Raw genomic sequence first — 16,242 nt, 5'->3', positions numbered from 1 at the left:
GCTGATATGTAGTGTTATATCATTCCGTTTAATCAAGTTTTTTTTTTGTATAAACCCGAAGCACTGATGGACACGCAACGTGTGTTGACAGCACATGCAAGGCTTCATGTTAGCGCACTAATTATTTCTTTAGGCTTGATGAGAGTCCTTTTTTTTTAATGAAAGCTAGATAAGGATACTTCGTCCATGTCATCTGGAAGTGTTGTCGACAATCATGACTATGCTGTATAGATTAACGGAGAGTCCAGAAAAGTTGCGGGATAATGGAGCTGCATATATTCAGACAAGTCAATGTTTCTGAAGTGCTTGAAGCGCTACATGTATGGATTTATCTCAGAAGGACTTCGAGTTGATCAAATTGCTAGAAATTTGCGGTACTGAAATGGAGGCTTCCAGACGCGGACGCATAGAAGTACAAAAAGAGGGCGGCCGTTTGTTTTGTTTTGCTCACTCTTATTTGCGTCCGTGTTTTCGTATCTACCTTTTAGTAGCAATAATTTATCTTGCAGCAACAAAAATACCTGTGGTTTTTATTATTAGTGTGCGCTTCCCACCTAAAGAACGCGCACAATGCTTACGACGACAACGTGTGCCGTGTCGAAGCACTAGTCAATCAACATGGGCAAATGTTTTCAAACTTAACTGAACCGTACTTCACAGCGGGCGATGTTAAGGTCACACAAACTGTTTACATAATACTGTGGTTTTGGAATATCTTTTTAATTTAACGGAACAGAAATAGTCCCTCATTTCACCGCCTTTAATTAACTTAGGCTCAAAACGAAGTAAAGAGTTCATCAGGCCCCTGAACATGCGAGGATGTAACAACCAAAGAAACTAATAAAAAACAACTCAATATTAAACAAAATAGTAGATAAATAAGCTGCTCAGCTGTTTATTTAAGCCGGACCGTTACCAAATGTAAAGATGTTTATTTGCAGCGTAAGGGCAGGCAGAAGTGATCGAGCGCGTTGTAGTAGCCTAACCCTGCAAGGCGCACGAAATGGTCCCGTAATAAACGCTGCCAATCCGCCTGGCTGACCCGCGCTTATTTTTACCTACAAAAGGGAAGATTGCTTTAAAGAAATACCAACCTTAAATTTACAACTCCATCGCTTATTTAACCTTTTCTTGCTCTAAGCTTAAACGAACTCTTGTCTCGCTTACCGTGGTCGTCGTTGCCTGCGTACACCTTCTCAAAAGCGCTGGAAACACACCTCAGCGACTGACTGGCTACCGAATATTCCTAGCCGCCGTTGTCTGCGCATTTCTTTTTTAAACGTCGCAGCATCTGACGGGACTTTCATCTCGTTCTTGTAATTTGTGAGTGGACGCTCAACCAAGCGCGGTGGCGTGACGTCGACAACGATTTAGCTACTGTGACATCCGCTCATCTTCCGTAGAGAGTGGCAAGTGCCGTTCTCTGTTAGCTCGCCGAAGAGTGCCAAGACGGATGGATTTCTGCCTCACTGGTGTGCATCAATGGCGTTTAGAACGCACAGAACTTGCAGGGTGAGTTGCAGGCGCAAGTGCTTTGTATGCCTTGATAAGCGAAGACTTGGAAGTTCCCTCGACATAGTTCATAGAAACTTGCCTCGTATTTACCGTTTCTTTCTTTCTTTCTTTCCTTCTTTCTTTCTTTCTTTCTTTCTTTCTTTCTTTCTTTCTTTCTTTCTTTCTTTCCTTCTTTCTTTCTTTCTTTCTTTCTTTTCTTTTTCTCCTTTAACAGCAAGACAACATGTGCTGACAACGTGAAAGTGCCAAAATATTACCGAAAAATAATGCACAGAAAGGGCGAGCTTGGATGCATGGAATCGGGAAAAAAAAGAGAGAAAGGGGGCTTTGTCCTGCCCTGAGTGGTAGGGTTGTGTAGAGGCCCGTCAGGGGGGGCTACTGCGCTGAGGCCTAAGACAAATGGAGGCATCGCTTGCGCGAAACAGCTTGTTCCCATCCGGGACGATTCGTCTTACGCCTGGTTGCTGGCCTTTCAACGACGGCCGAACGCTCTCAAATTTGCATAGTATTGATGGGACCCTGACGCTCGCGTGCCCGTCGCGCCTCTCGCGGTAGGCCAGCCATTACTCACGCGGGCTTCACGCTGCGATGACGCGGCACCCGAAGCGGCACTTCGGCCCTCCGCTTTCAAGATAATGAAAGACGCACGCCGAAGTTAGCACTGCGTTATCGTGCGGTCGGCTGAGCCCGTGTCTAGGTTGTAGGCATTTACTTCTGTTGCATAAACAGTTAATTTCTCACGCCCGACATTTTGGGGCGAGCAGTTCTAGAGGGTTCGGTTTGCAATAACTCCCCTTCTCTATGCATCGTTGTCATCCGTGGGCGGTTTCTGAGGGATCGGTAAAGTCTGCCCTATGTTTCTTGGTCCCCCTATTAAATGGAGAACAATGTACACGAACAACTCCGGGAAATATATTGTCGGTTAACTGTATTAGCTTATGGCAACTTCTTTGTTACATTCTTCATGGAGTTTGGAAGTGGCCAAGTTCTGTCCCTGGCTCTTTCTCGACACATCATGGTCGTGTGAAGAAATGTACAGAAAAATGTGCAGGTATAATGTACAGGAAAGAACTGAAAAAAATCCGCAATTGTTGCTATCATTATATCATAACATAGAGTTGAGTTGAGTTGAGTGGTTGTAGGCTACTGGTGGAATTAGCCTTGCAGTTGCTGCCGGCAATTGCTCCACCGTAGCGACACTTAAAATACATAAATTATTTAAGTCCGACACAGACCTCACAACTACACATAGTCACTCCTAAGGTCACCATATGGAGGCCAAATCCGTGTCCTTCAGGTAATTTAAAAGAAGGCGAGAAACCTCCTTCCTATCTAACTGGTTCCTGCGCGGGAGAACAATGTCCTGAAGAGAACTGTGAGGAATTCCTGTCTTCTTGAGGGACCTGAATAGCACACTCCTTTCCGCGTTATACAGAGTACAGCACATAAGGTAATGTTCCATGTCACCACACACACCACACGTTGAACATAATGGAGACAACGCAAGGCCAGTCTTACACATCCACGCAGGGGTACGAGCAGAGCCCGCGCGAATGCGGACCAGTAAAGTGGCTTGGTTTCTTTTGAGACCCTTGGTCACACATGGCTTGTGAGGTGAGCTCTACAAAGAACTGAAGTGGCACGACACCGCTTCTCTGAAGAGTATCTTGTCCTCTTGAGGTACTTTTCTCAATGGCTTCCCAGACAGCGCTCTATGGGCGAGGCTGTCCGCCATCTCGTTGCCTATGATACCTATGTGCGAGGGCACCCATTGGAATCGCATGGAGAACCCCTTGATATGGAGATTGTGCACCGAGCGTAGGGACCTTAGACATAAGGCACCAGTAGTGAACCCGTGCTCTAACCTTTGAAGGGCGGATTTTGGATCTGTAAGAATGACAACAGGTTGAGGCGTACAAAACCGTAGCTTCTTTAGAGCTGCCTCAATGGCAATGCTTTCGGCCGTTATGGAGGACACGACTGCAGTGAAGTGAAGCGACCATGATACTTCAAAGAGGGAATGTGAAAAGCAGCTGCACTAGCTGCTCTGACCTTGTCCACAGAGCCATCAGTAAAAATTTGAAGATGACGTGCATATTCAGTCTCAAGATGTTCCAGTACGAGCGAACGCGTTGCCGCCAAAGCAGAACTCCGCTTAGCACGAACGTGAGGAATTGTCAACGAACAATCGAGGCTCGTGAAAGACCAAGGTGGTTTCAACCTCTTAGTTCGACCTCTAGCGTCAAGACTCAGGTAACCAAGAGTATTCAGGGCCAAGTACGCTCGGGACTCAGATCTCTTTCGAAGGCTCTGTAGAAGGGCATTATTGACTACCGTCTACAGTGGCGACGAGCTATGGACTCTATTGTGACATCACTATCTCCACGTCTCAATGTGATCCGTAGAGTTGCTAGTGAGCAATGGGGAAAGCACCCTTCTTCAATGATCAGGCTGCACGATGCACTAGTGACGAGTCGAATAATGTACCAGCTCCCTTTAATTTCCCCCTCACTATCACAGCTGGAATGGCTTGAAGTTTTGCACAGAAAGGGCCTAAGGAGGGCTCTTGGCGTTCCGCAGACTGCTCCTAACAATGCAGAGTACTTTATGAGTCTCTATCGAGACCTCTTAGCCTAGTCGCTTCACAAAGGTTATTGATTCAAATTAGCCGCCTCAAACAGACGATATCATAACATACTACTGTTGTGTCATATTGCATAACATATCTTATCGTATTATATGGCAATACGGCGCGTATTCAAGATGTATAAAATTGCATCGAAGTTCTGTGACTGGTGCGGCGAGCGCTCGCGCCTGCATTGGAGAGACCGGCAGGACATCACGCGTCCTCTGCAGAGCACATTTGGGGAACCTCGAGGTGCTCCACTTTGCCCAATGGAATTTACCATTGTAGCTGCTTTGCAAGCGATCCAGCGCTTCTACCTCCTCCCTCAAGCCCGTCCACATCCCTTGCTTCCTTTTCTTTCGACAGAAACAAAACCTTCCCGTGAGCGCATGCGTGCGCATAGACGTATGTGTATGCCGGTGTGCAAGCACGCGCGAACAATACGCAACTGCTACGATCCAAGCAACAAAGAATTAAAAGAAAAAAATAAATGCAAGCACTTCCAGCCACGACAAGCATGGTTCTTGTCGCAAACAAATTCAATATTGCGAAGATGGGAGGCAGGGAATAAAATAAATGCTTCAAGCCCGTGTCTTCCGATATTACCACGAGCGCCATGGCAGCTACGTTGTCGTCGCCTTGTCCATATATATTCTTATATGAGCTTTCTCTCCCTTTCTCTCTTTCGAGATGACGTCTTCTAGGCTGCGTACCTCACTCTGTAGTATACAATCTTTGCTACGCCTCTATGTATAAGCTGTCTCAAATATGCAGGCGAGCCCGCAACACGTCCGAGATACCATTATAGTCCGAAAGGAAGCGGCGCTTTTCACACATTTTCATTTCACCCTATTTTTCCATTATCTCCCATCTCCTGTTTTTGCTCGTACATTGCGCGCAAGCAGCAGCGAAAGCTGTACAGCAGCGTCCCCATCGGCAACAATGGCAGAAGCGGTAGCAGCATCGACGATCGATTGCCCATCAGGGATCGGTCGGCGCGGTTGAACGTTGATAGGACTGAGCGGCACAGGCCACGGCAAGGGCGCTTACTTATTTAAAGGCTAATATTTTTTCAGAAAGGAGCACCAAACGGCAGCGCAGGACAGAAAAAAAAAGCGGTAAGAAGAAAAAACACGAAGGGGCGAGGTTTGGCGGGCCAAAGTTGGGCTCGATCAACTGCGACAGAGCGCCAGTGCTACGGAAGGGGGAGGGGAGGAGGGGGTTAAAAGGAGTGGGGTGTCTACGGGAGCGATAAACTGAAGCAGCGCTAGACGCGAGAGAGATCCCGCCGCGGGTTAACGGTTTTCATTTCCGCTCGCTCTTCTCGGGGCCACGCCGAGCACGCCGCGCTCCGCTGTTCTGCCATTGCCGCCTCGAGCGCTGCCGCTGATAGGCGGAAGCGCCGATCGCGAACGAACGCACGCGCGCACGAACGAGAGCGCCTGACACTCGCTGAGCACGTAATGCATCCGCCATTAAAAAATACAATGGACGGAAGAAGAGCGAGGGCTTGTGCGGCTTGTAGGCTGATGAGTGAGCGATAGCAGCGCTAGGGAACGGGAACGAAAATGTGCTATAAATAATATGCGTCCCGATACCAATGGGGCGTTAGAGAAAGAAAAAAAAAACAGAAAGACTGAGAGGTGGAAAGTGTTAGGTTGGAAGACAAAAGCGTCAGCACGAGGAAAGGAAAGGAGGAGGAGAGATTCGATAACGCTCTCGTTCTTCCTCTCTATGGAGAGCAAGATTTTTGTTTGTTTGTTAGATTTATGTCCTGTTTTCATCTTCTTTTCTTTACATGCACGTATTTGTTTGTATAGGGAGAGGAATGAAAGAGCGGGAGAGGGTTTGAGATAAATGATTGATGAGCTGAGATCACAACGCTTCCGTTTATTTATGATGGTTATAAAGCGGGCCTCTAGTTAATTTTTGCTGTCCGCGCATCCCTTGTTCGGAAGGTGCATATTGGCCCTCGTCGGGGTTAAGCGGCACGTAGCAAAGCCCCCGCTCCCCTCACAGACACCAGAAGTAGAGAGGAAAAGTAAGAGTTTTAGAAATGGTGAATTGACATTTATTAACCAACAAAACTACACGCCTATACACTAAAGCGATACCGATTCTTTATTTTATTTTCTTAAACCAGCGTTGCTTGATTTGATCGCTTCGAATTCCCAACTACACAGGAATCGCTTTCTCCAGTGCAGTGTATTGGCATTTCTGAAGTGGTCCTCCTTACGTTTCATTTTGGCGAGAAGCACATTTTGACCGACCGTTGTTTTTCACCGTTCAGTTTCAGGTTCGCTTCTCAGGGGTAAGGACGGCCACACTCCTCGATCAAGGTAGGCGGTTTTATGTTACCCTTATTCCTCCATTTCTCGCTTTCTTTTACCCCCAGTGTAGGATAGGAAACCGGGTGATCGTCTACTTGATCTGCCTATCTTTCCACTCCTTGTCTTCCCTCGCTTATCCGTCCTTTTTAAGCGAGAACGCTTCTGTTTTCGTGGGTTCGCGATGACAAATCTAATAGCTCACTTCCTTTTCTCTATGCTTTGGCTCATACTTCGTATTCTGCAGAATTCATGTGCAGCTTTCCTTTCTTTTCTTCCTTCTTCTTCCACGACGTTGGGCAGCGCTTCTCAGGGTTTGCACACCTATATTTACTTTGCGTTCAAATGGAGAAAAATATGAACGTATATACATACGTAGTTACATAAACGAAATACACATTTTCCTGTTTTAATGGAGGACAGTAATTGTGCTGCAATCTTGTGTCACATGCAGAACAATAAGAGGGGACATGCGCGTCGCAGTTTATACCAAACGATAGCTTACTGCGTTTTTTTTACGTTTTTACTATTTCTATTCTGTCAGGAACACGTAGTTCTTGCATTGTTATACTTTTTTTTTTGCGTGCTGCTTGAAATTTCTTCTTTGACCTTTCGCTTTCTAATAAATGTGCGAAATAAACGCGTTTGAAAGTGGCAGTCATAAACATCGCTAGAGTACGCGTCTACGGTTTTGTCTACAGTGCTCCTGCGGTGCACGACAAACGTGCAATACTAGGAAGCATCCGTTATGCACTGGAAAAAAGCTCTTTGGTTTACTCGCCCTATTATTCTGCCCTTTCGCACGCGTGCCGCCTCCGAAACTGGGCAGGCGCTTTGAAACGCCATTTTCCTCAACGCGCTAGCTCAGTGCTTCCGAAAGCAGGTGGGGACGTCTGTGCAGAGTCATCAGCCGCAGTGGAATTCGGGGAAGCTGCCGCGCTCCCCTTTGTGCGCGTTGTGGTGAATCAATACATGGCCCGGCAAAAAGCCACGGCACCCAGCAAAGCTTTTGTGCGTCGACATCCGGGACTTAGCTGAAGTGCGCTGTGCTAACTCCGTCGCGGATAGCTCGCCCGACGCGATAGCGGATCACGAACGATCCGGAAGAAAACGCTGGGTTAAATTAGGTGCACGATTCAGCCAACCTAGGAAAGCAAATAAAAACGAGTACAACAAGCGCAACTAAGAGGAGACACAACGAACGATTGCGAGCTGTGAGCGCCGCGACACTCCGCCTAGATTAATCCCGTTCGAGCGCTGCCATGCGTGCCGCCGGGACACTTCACCGGTACAGTGGCGCGCTAGACGGGTAAGTATCTCGGAGATTGCACGCATAAATTAGCTGCGCGTGGGTCGCGCCTTAACACTTCTCCTACAGTTCGACTCACGCAAGCCCGAACATGTACACGAAGAAATGTGCAAACGCAGACGCGCTTCCTGGTCTACTTTACATGGTAGGATAACGGCGGCGACAATTCGATAAAGCAAAGGCGATGAAAGACTGAAAGACATTTAAAACAAAATGCAGGCGGATGAACAATGAACCAGCCAATGGATTTAACGGAGCTTTGTAATTCGTCTGCAAATATACCTTCGTCGTGTTGGGGAGTCAAAATGCAGTGAATCAACAAAGGCATTAATTAAATTGGCATAGGGCTATCCGCGTTTGCTGGACGTTGTTGCATGGAAGTTTGTATGTAGATTGCCGAAGAAATTGCTTGCATCGCCTCGCCCTTCTATCGAACATTTAGTTTACGCTCTAAACATGAATCTCAACCAGTTAACTATTAGGTATTTGTGTACTCGCCTCCTTTTGCCAACATTACATCTGTCCTTTCGGGAGCGAGTGCATGAGCCGCATTTACACGTGGCAAAAGGTCGACAGGGAATTAACGATGGTAACGAGTTCTATCCTTGAGGTAATAGATTTCGACTAACTAGGCAAGTGTAGTGCATTTTTTTTTTTTTGACGTTCAGTGTAACTTAGCGGCGCACAATTGAAAAACCGTAAAAGTTCAACGTAAACTGTTTATCCTACGTTACTCTATGTAGTCTCAAAATTACACATAACTACGTTACCGCACTTTTTTTCAAAGGTTTGAACATTTGACAGCTGCATAAGTAATGTTTGGATGAGGCAGCTGGTATCTGAGAAATTCCAGTGAGTTATTTATTGGCGCCGCCATACTGACATCTACGAGATCACTGAATGCAAGTCTGCGTTGTAGTGGGTGAGAAATGGACACCAGAGCGAGCTCACTCCCTGCTTAACGTTAGGTGGCTAGACGCTGTGCCTTACGTACGCGAACTTACGTGCGATGGTAAGGATGAACGACGATTTCCGTGACGCGCGTCTGACGCAATTTACCGACAAAGGCGAGACCGCAAGTCTTGCTACCAGCAAACGTGGAGGCCGTGCCATGCACGAGAGCACTGAGTAGAAGGCACGCACCGTTTACTTGCCTTTCGTTTTCGCTCTGCTTCGCTATGCGGGTTACGCCCGTCTGACCACATTCAACACACTATATACGTATACCGTTACCAGCATCGATTAAAAACAGAAAAAAAATCTTCAGCTGACTAACACTGCCGAGCCATCTCGGAGACATCAAGCCAATTGTTTCACGCTAACAACGCCAGAGGTACTTTCTTGCACACGTGAGGTAGGCAAGGTCTGCATGCAGGTTGCCCTAAATCGTTCCACAGCTGACAGCAGCGCCATAACACACAGCCTAGCGAGCGGAATGAGCGAAATTGGAGGGACGCGATTCAGATTTGCAATGACGCTTCGGAACGGTTATCGCGAGGCAACAGTCGCCCTCGAATGCCGCAACACGAGCATTCCCGAACTTTGATCCTGGACTGGGCGAAGCGTGGGCCTGTGCACACTAAGACAAGCGTCTCTTAATTGGAGTTAAGAAAATCGGTTCGTGTTCTTCGAAGCTCTAGTGGATGGCGTCGTCGATACTGGCCCCGTATATTAGTGTCACAGCATCTTTTGGCCAGTGCGCTGATGAAGCCTTCGCACGAGACCCATTACGCCCACTGTAGCTTTACATAAAGCTTGTGCTTGCTTCTTTCAGTCTTAAGACATCTTAAACAGCTTCAAAAATTAGCGGATTTCTAGCTTTAACGATTCTTTTCTCAAAACTCGTCCGTTTTGGAACAATCTTGAAACAATCCCCATTGTCAGGCACATAGACATAGACCGCGGATTTCTTTTCTGAAGACACCTGGAGGCCAATAAGCAGAAGCCAAAGTATAATGGCAGCTATGAAAACCCATAATACTCAGCAACGTGAGAAGGGGCGGTACTAAATGTCACTAAGGAGTGTCGGGACCGTAAATCGAACCTACATGTAGCAGATCTTTCGTTGCCAACTATATATTGATCCCCCAAAGAGTGACAATGGTAAGCTTACTTACACCTCGCGATCATCATTGCCACATCATCAAGAGGCAGCGAGAGCCACTACAGTTACGAAGCAAGAAACAAAGGCCACCTTTTTTTAAAATAAAAGCGGCAGCAATTGTTTTAAATAATGCTGAATGTCCTTTCGCACATACAACAAAGCCAGCGTGCTTCACCGTTCTGGGATTATTATTGCAGTGGCCCTCATTGCTACTATATAAACACAACTTTTTTCTCAATTAAAGTTCAATAAATAATGTAATTGGAACTAAGCTCTCTTTCGGTGACAAGATCAAGAACCAAATCTCGCAAATATTTTTTTTCGAGACTTCATAATCTCTATAAGCATTCTGAATCAGTATGGGCTCGGAGCTTGTATGATAAGTCGACACGACAACTTCGCTGTTCTCGTTAAGAACACCAGCTTAAAAACTGGCTATCCAAGCGAAATTCGCCATGCATTATGCAGGCAGTGCTGGTTTGAACATTTCTTCGGTAAGCCTCCGAAGGACGCCGCATGTCTTTGGTTGAGCACGTACTACACACCGCCGTAATCAGATGTTCGTTTTAACGAGATCAGATTATACGCCCTAGCCTTCAGCCTACGAGGAGAAGATTCGTTCGCTTTATTTGGCGCAGGAGTTCCCCTGCCTCAGTGTATACCGCAGAAGGAGCGCCTCTGAAGAGCTGCGCGCCCCTTGCTCGTGCAGATTCGTTTAGAAAAAATAGACTAAATTATGCACGCTGCGGAGAATTATAGCAAGATCCACCCGCCCTAGTTGACTCGTGTATGCGAAATAGAGACGCCAAAGTTTAACGCACAAAGGTATACGTTACAATAGGAAAAAAAAAGGAAGCAAGCTTTCCGCTGCAAATGGTCTTCTACGCTCACCACCCTCCCTACTCTATGATTTTTGTCGTATAATTTTTAATCTTGTTGGGTGGCGCTACGTGTGTGCTGCCGCGTTCACCGCATGTTCCCTTCCTATTGGTCTCACCTCTCCCGTCTTTATATCCCCCCCTACTGTAATCTAGCTGTGGCCCTCAACGGGGGGTATACCAACCTGGTTAACATCCCCGCTTCTTTCTCTTCCTGCTTCTTCACGTAAGTGTGTGGGCTTATATATATATATATATATATATATATATATATATATATATATATATATATATATATATATATATATATATATACTTTTTGTTGAGCCACCGTGGCTCCTCGCTGCCTACTATGCGTTTTTCTACTGAGCGCGAAGTCGCAAGATAAGGTTTAAAGTTTCGGCAGCACAAGTTTTAGAGAATGGAGTGCAAAGACACTCGTTTACGCTTGAACTCAGGAAAGCGAGAAAGAACCACACGCAGTGAAATCGTGCCCGTCTCTTCTTTATGTTATCCACCTATTGACGCGCCCCTGCTTAGAATGGATTACCAACTAGCACGGTCACACACACCTCACTTCAATATACACCGGAACCTATCACTATAACATATTTGAATGTCCCCTGCGCTGCTTTCGTACGTAAAAGAACTTTGCAATTTGTTTCGTTTTCTTTAAATCACCTAGGTGTTTCACCATCACAGAAGCGAAAGTCGCCGTAAGCGTATAGGTCTTTACAATGATTAGAAACGTTTGAGAGACGAAATAAGTGGTTTGAGGGGCAATGTTTCTGCAGGCCTATTGGCATGCATGCTTGCACTGACCTTCTGTGAATGTAGCTGATTGAGCCACTGTATCTGGCGAATGCTTGCACTTCCCTTCCCACTCGCCGACGGAGCACAAGTACAAGCATAACAGGAGTTTGTCAGATGTGGGTCCTATAGTACAGGTGGCTCGTAGAAAACGAGTCCCAAAATTGGGCGTCGTTTACTAGGGCACACGCTCCAGAAAAAAAAAAGAAGGAAAGTTAATGAAGAATAATGTATGACATTGAACCTTCCACGTGACTACATAAGAATGCTTTGCAGTACCACAGCATAAGCAACTCTTACGCCCTATTCCCACTATAAAATCGCATTCCTTGCTTGACTTGGGTTATTTTGCCGAAATGGCAAACGAGGAATTGAGATAACCCGCTCTAGTTCGTTATAACTCATGCTTCATTTTGCGCAGATGGCGTCTTTTTCTTTTAATTTGTTTACAAGCCTACCTATCTATTCGTGGTGTTCGGACGGGGAATAAGTCGTAGTGACTAATTCACTATAGAGCTGGCCTTATTTCATCTTACATAAAGGCACTCAAACTCACTCAGCATGTCCATGGCCCCAGATAAGTCTAGCCTCGGAGACTGGAGCCCCGAGAGAAGGCTTTACGCCCAGTCTTGTCACGGTTTGCTGGTGCTATTTCACGTTTCCTTGGTGACACGGGCCAGGACTCACGCCTGTGATACCAGTTGTGTAATGTGTATTTCACCTCATTCCTGCCATCATCTCCCATTGTGACCCTTTTTCTTCCCCTCTTCCCCTTCCCTTACGTAGAGTAGCAGGCCAGATGTTCCATTATCCGGCCGACCTCTCTACATTTTCCAGTCATTAAAATACTTCTTCTTGTCACGGTTACAGTGGGCCGTGTATCCCCCTATTTTTTTGTGCGCAAGACGGCACATATGCCGATAACGCGCCACCTAGGAGCATACTTACGATACAGGTCGAGTGAGACGGCGCTGGTGACTACGTAGGTTCCGTTGTGGTTCGAGGCCTTGCACACGAGCGACGCGTTCAGGTCGTGCCGGTGCAGCTGCGGCAGCTCCAGCGTGGACCGGGAGACGCCGTGCGACGAGCTGTCGGCCGTGTGGTGGAGCTGCTCGGTGCCGTTACGCCACCAGGTCACCGTCGGCTCCGGGACGCCTGCGACGAGACACGGGAGAGTGGCGCCGAGTTGTAAGGAGCCGCTGGCTATCCAGCACGCACTTTGTTCACCACGTCTAGAGTTATCCATTCGCGTTTGGCCGCGATGTACGAACACTGGTGTGCCGAGAGCGAACATATGCTGCAGGTTTCGCGCCTTTCGTCCCGTGCCCCTATACGCCCTTGAATTGAGATGGAAGTGGTGGTGGCGGTGTAAACGTGTTTATTCAGAAGGGACCTGACGGGCTTGGTTTCGTGACCATTCATTACAATATAGAATTCAGGCCGAGACTACACGATTTAAGAGAAAGAAACTAGTTAAGATTAGGACCGCACACTCATGCTCCAAGGCCGTCCGGATTACTAAGTGATAGCTGCTGTTGAAGAGACGAAAGAAATAATTTAATGAAGCTAACACCTGGCTTCCCTGCGGCAACTATCGAGATACGAAAGTTATAGCTTGCCCATCGAATGGCAGAGAAGCACCAAAGAATCAAGAACCAATTGAACTGTCTATTGTGGCATTTTTGATAAGCCCAAACTTGTTTGGCTACTTTCACGCTGCAAAGCAGTGATAACGAGAACACTGATTAAGCACGCTGGCTTGAGCTTTTGTTAGAGACAACGAAATGAAAGAAATAGTGTGCCCATCTTGGGCACATTTTGGCGTAGAAGGCAATTTCGGTAACGTTAGAAAAAGCGACAAAGAGATAACGAGAAACTTAAACAGAGAGCAACAGTTGATAATAGGGGGGGGGGGGGGGGGCAATATATTGAACATGAAGACATAAGCGGAAGATCCTCAGTGGTGGCTCAGTGGCTATCCCTTTGCACTACTCAGCACAAGTCCACGGGTTTCATGCTGGCCACGACGGCTGCGTTGCGATGAGGTCGGAATGCAAAAAATGCTCGTGTAAACAAATGCACGTGTAATGTGCATTGGGTGCACGTGAATGAACCCCAGGGGGTTAAACTGGAGTCTGTCACTATGGGTTGCTTCCTAATCAGGTCGTAGTGGTGGCACATAAAACAGCTGAATTCTAAAGTGGAAGCGCTCATTCAACAAATGTACACATTTCTGAGCACGTGATTTGTGCCGCATGCCAGGCTTATTGGGTATATAGTGGGAGGATATTCCTCTGAAGCCTCTTAAAGCACCTGCTATTTGCTAGTTTTTTTTTTTTTTTTCGTCACTCTACCGACCATGATGTCGCGACGTCACCTCAATGGAGCATAGCGATCGCAGAAAATCGACGCACGAGATTCGATTGGCGCTTTTATCCATATCGTTGCCTGCCCGCTCAAAGGCAGATGCTAGTGTATCAAAATATAAGGAAATAAAGCGACTGTTAGTAGTTATGACCCTTTTGTAACTGCTGTTTGTGGAGCCACCAGGAACCTAATCTGCAGGCGCCATGGTATGAAGGAGACAAAGATATGGTCACAGGATTCCGACAAAAGAGAATGTACCTAGAGAAAAATAGCGCTGCACTTGGAAACGATTCGCTTGCATCCTTTTGGCGTACCCTTTTCTAGCTTCTAAACACTTATTGCAGTCATCCATTTTTCTTCATCTGTTTGGGCGAGTATACAAGGACGAAGCGGCCCAGTCTAAAGCAAAGGCCGAGACGGAAAATACACGTCAGGACAACAAGAAAAAAAAAGCGCTTGGCGCAGCGATCTGATCAACAACGTGTCCGCTGTGGTAACAGTGCGCGCTGCGCTACAAAGGGTGGAAGACTTGCTTACGAGGCGGCAGCGTACAGTGGGAGAACTCCGAGACAAAACAATCAGCTTCGATCGAGTAAACGACATATACACTTGTCCTAGCCCGTCGCCTTTTGTCTCCCTGTCTGTATACCCACGAGATGTACGGGAACTATATACGTCGGTGCTGATCGAAGGAGAAGCACTACGTCAAAGTGGCCCCTTCTCCCTCCCTTGTTCCTCTCCACCGTCGTTCTCCCTGAGGCTACCTCCACGCTTCGGATCAATTCGGTGCGAAAAGCACTAAACTGCACATACAGGGCGCGACGGCGAAACTCCCCGCCACAATTCTTCCTCTCCCTAACTGAACGACTGCTGACTGCAGGGTACGGGGTATACGTGTTGTGAGCGATGCTGTCAGCGGGACGGGTGTACGCGTGAGAGGCGCCACAATGACGGCGAAAGAGCTCGCAACCTGTCCCGACAGAGTGTACCGACAGCCATCCAATGGGTCCCGGCGGCTGCGGTATACGCACGCGCACAGACAAGCACGAGCCAAGCCGAGCACAAGTGCAGCCGAAGTTCGGGACAGTAGTAGTGCTACTAGGGTAACGATACGCGGTGCGGAGCCGCGGCAAATATCAGAAAGCAGTGGGAGCTGTTGCTTGTGTGCTTGCGCGGCGTGATCATCATTCGAAGCGTCAGCCCGGACGCACATAGCGTCGCCGAAGGGGCACAGAGCTTCCGCTCCCCGTTTCCTTGCTTTCCGTATAACGCGGCGACGAAATACTTATAGAGGAGGGTAAATAAGCCATCTTTTAGTATTAGAGGCCTAATCCCGCTGACGCCGAGCTTGATGGATAGCAATAGGCCGGCGGCGACGCTGACGCAGGGTCTCGCTCGGCCCGTCGCCGGCGGCGCTGCGTAGGCACACGCTGTTTGGATGGACGGAGTCCCAGACAGCGACAGAAGGAGCGAAAGAAGGGAGGAGGTCTTCCTCTATATCCTTACGTCTTTCCTCCGAAGCGTGCCTGGCGGGGTGCCGGGTAATTGGTATTAACGAGAGTTCCTGCTGCGTCGGAGACAAGGGACGTCGTCGCATAGCGCCGCCGGCCGGCGTGACACCAGTCAGGAGAATGAAGATAATGGGGAGAACGGCGGCTTCCGGCTCTGCTTATGGCAGCGCGCGACCTGTCAAAAAAGGCGGCGCGATTGGGAGACCGGACTTGATGCCTAGAATACGCGTCGCTATGGAATGTCGCTAAACGACACGGCACACCGCAATATGCCGGTGGTTTAATTGAGGATCACTGACAGGTCCGAGCTATGGATGTAATTATGTAGTTTTAGAATTAGGGGTTATTTCGCTCAGGTATTATTTTGTGCGTGTGTGTGACCCCTTTTTCGGGTGAAGTTATGAAGGGTACACTCCCATAAGCTTGATTCAGCGTTTCCGGGTGTGTTTTAGCTCACGACTCCAATTGCAAGCAGCAACGACAGGTTTCGAACAAGGGTGATTAGCTTAGTGCTAAATTGATATAACCATCTGACATACCTACAAGAGATGTTGTAGCCGCGGCGACATTCACGCAACGTTTTGTTGTTTTTGCAAAGGTGGCGATCTTCAGTGAACAATTTGAGAATGACGGACTTTCTTACGCACTCTATTGAGAACTGAACTCTTACATAGCATGTGTGACGGTTATACATGCTTGTCACAGGTCGCGCGCTGGCTCTATACATTGCGTCTCATGTGTATTGTGAGTTGATATTTGTGTTACGTCCTTATCATATAGCTTTGCCATTGCACA

At 47.5% G+C, this 16,242-nt stretch overlaps 1 protein-coding gene across 1 annotated transcript in view; it reads right to left on the bottom strand.

Annotated features, from left to right (window-relative positions):
• LOC126542374 (roundabout homolog 3-like) overlaps nucleotides 1-16,242 on the bottom strand; it is a 261,562-nt gene that overhangs the window by 37,153 nt on the left and 208,167 nt on the right. The window contains exon 4 of the mRNA XM_050189427.3: nucleotides 12,518-12,724. Coding sequence (XP_050045384.1) covers nucleotides 12,518-12,724 — 207 coding nt within the window. The remainder of the gene's footprint in view (nucleotides 1-12,517; nucleotides 12,725-16,242) is intronic.

The sequence above is a fragment of the Dermacentor andersoni genome, chromosome 2 (genome assembly GCF_023375885.2).
Source record: "Dermacentor andersoni chromosome 2, qqDerAnde1_hic_scaffold, whole genome shotgun sequence".
Classification (NCBI taxonomy): Eukaryota; Metazoa; Arthropoda; class Arachnida; order Ixodida; family Ixodidae; genus Dermacentor; species Dermacentor andersoni.
This window is presented reverse-complemented; position numbering and strand designations above follow the sequence as displayed.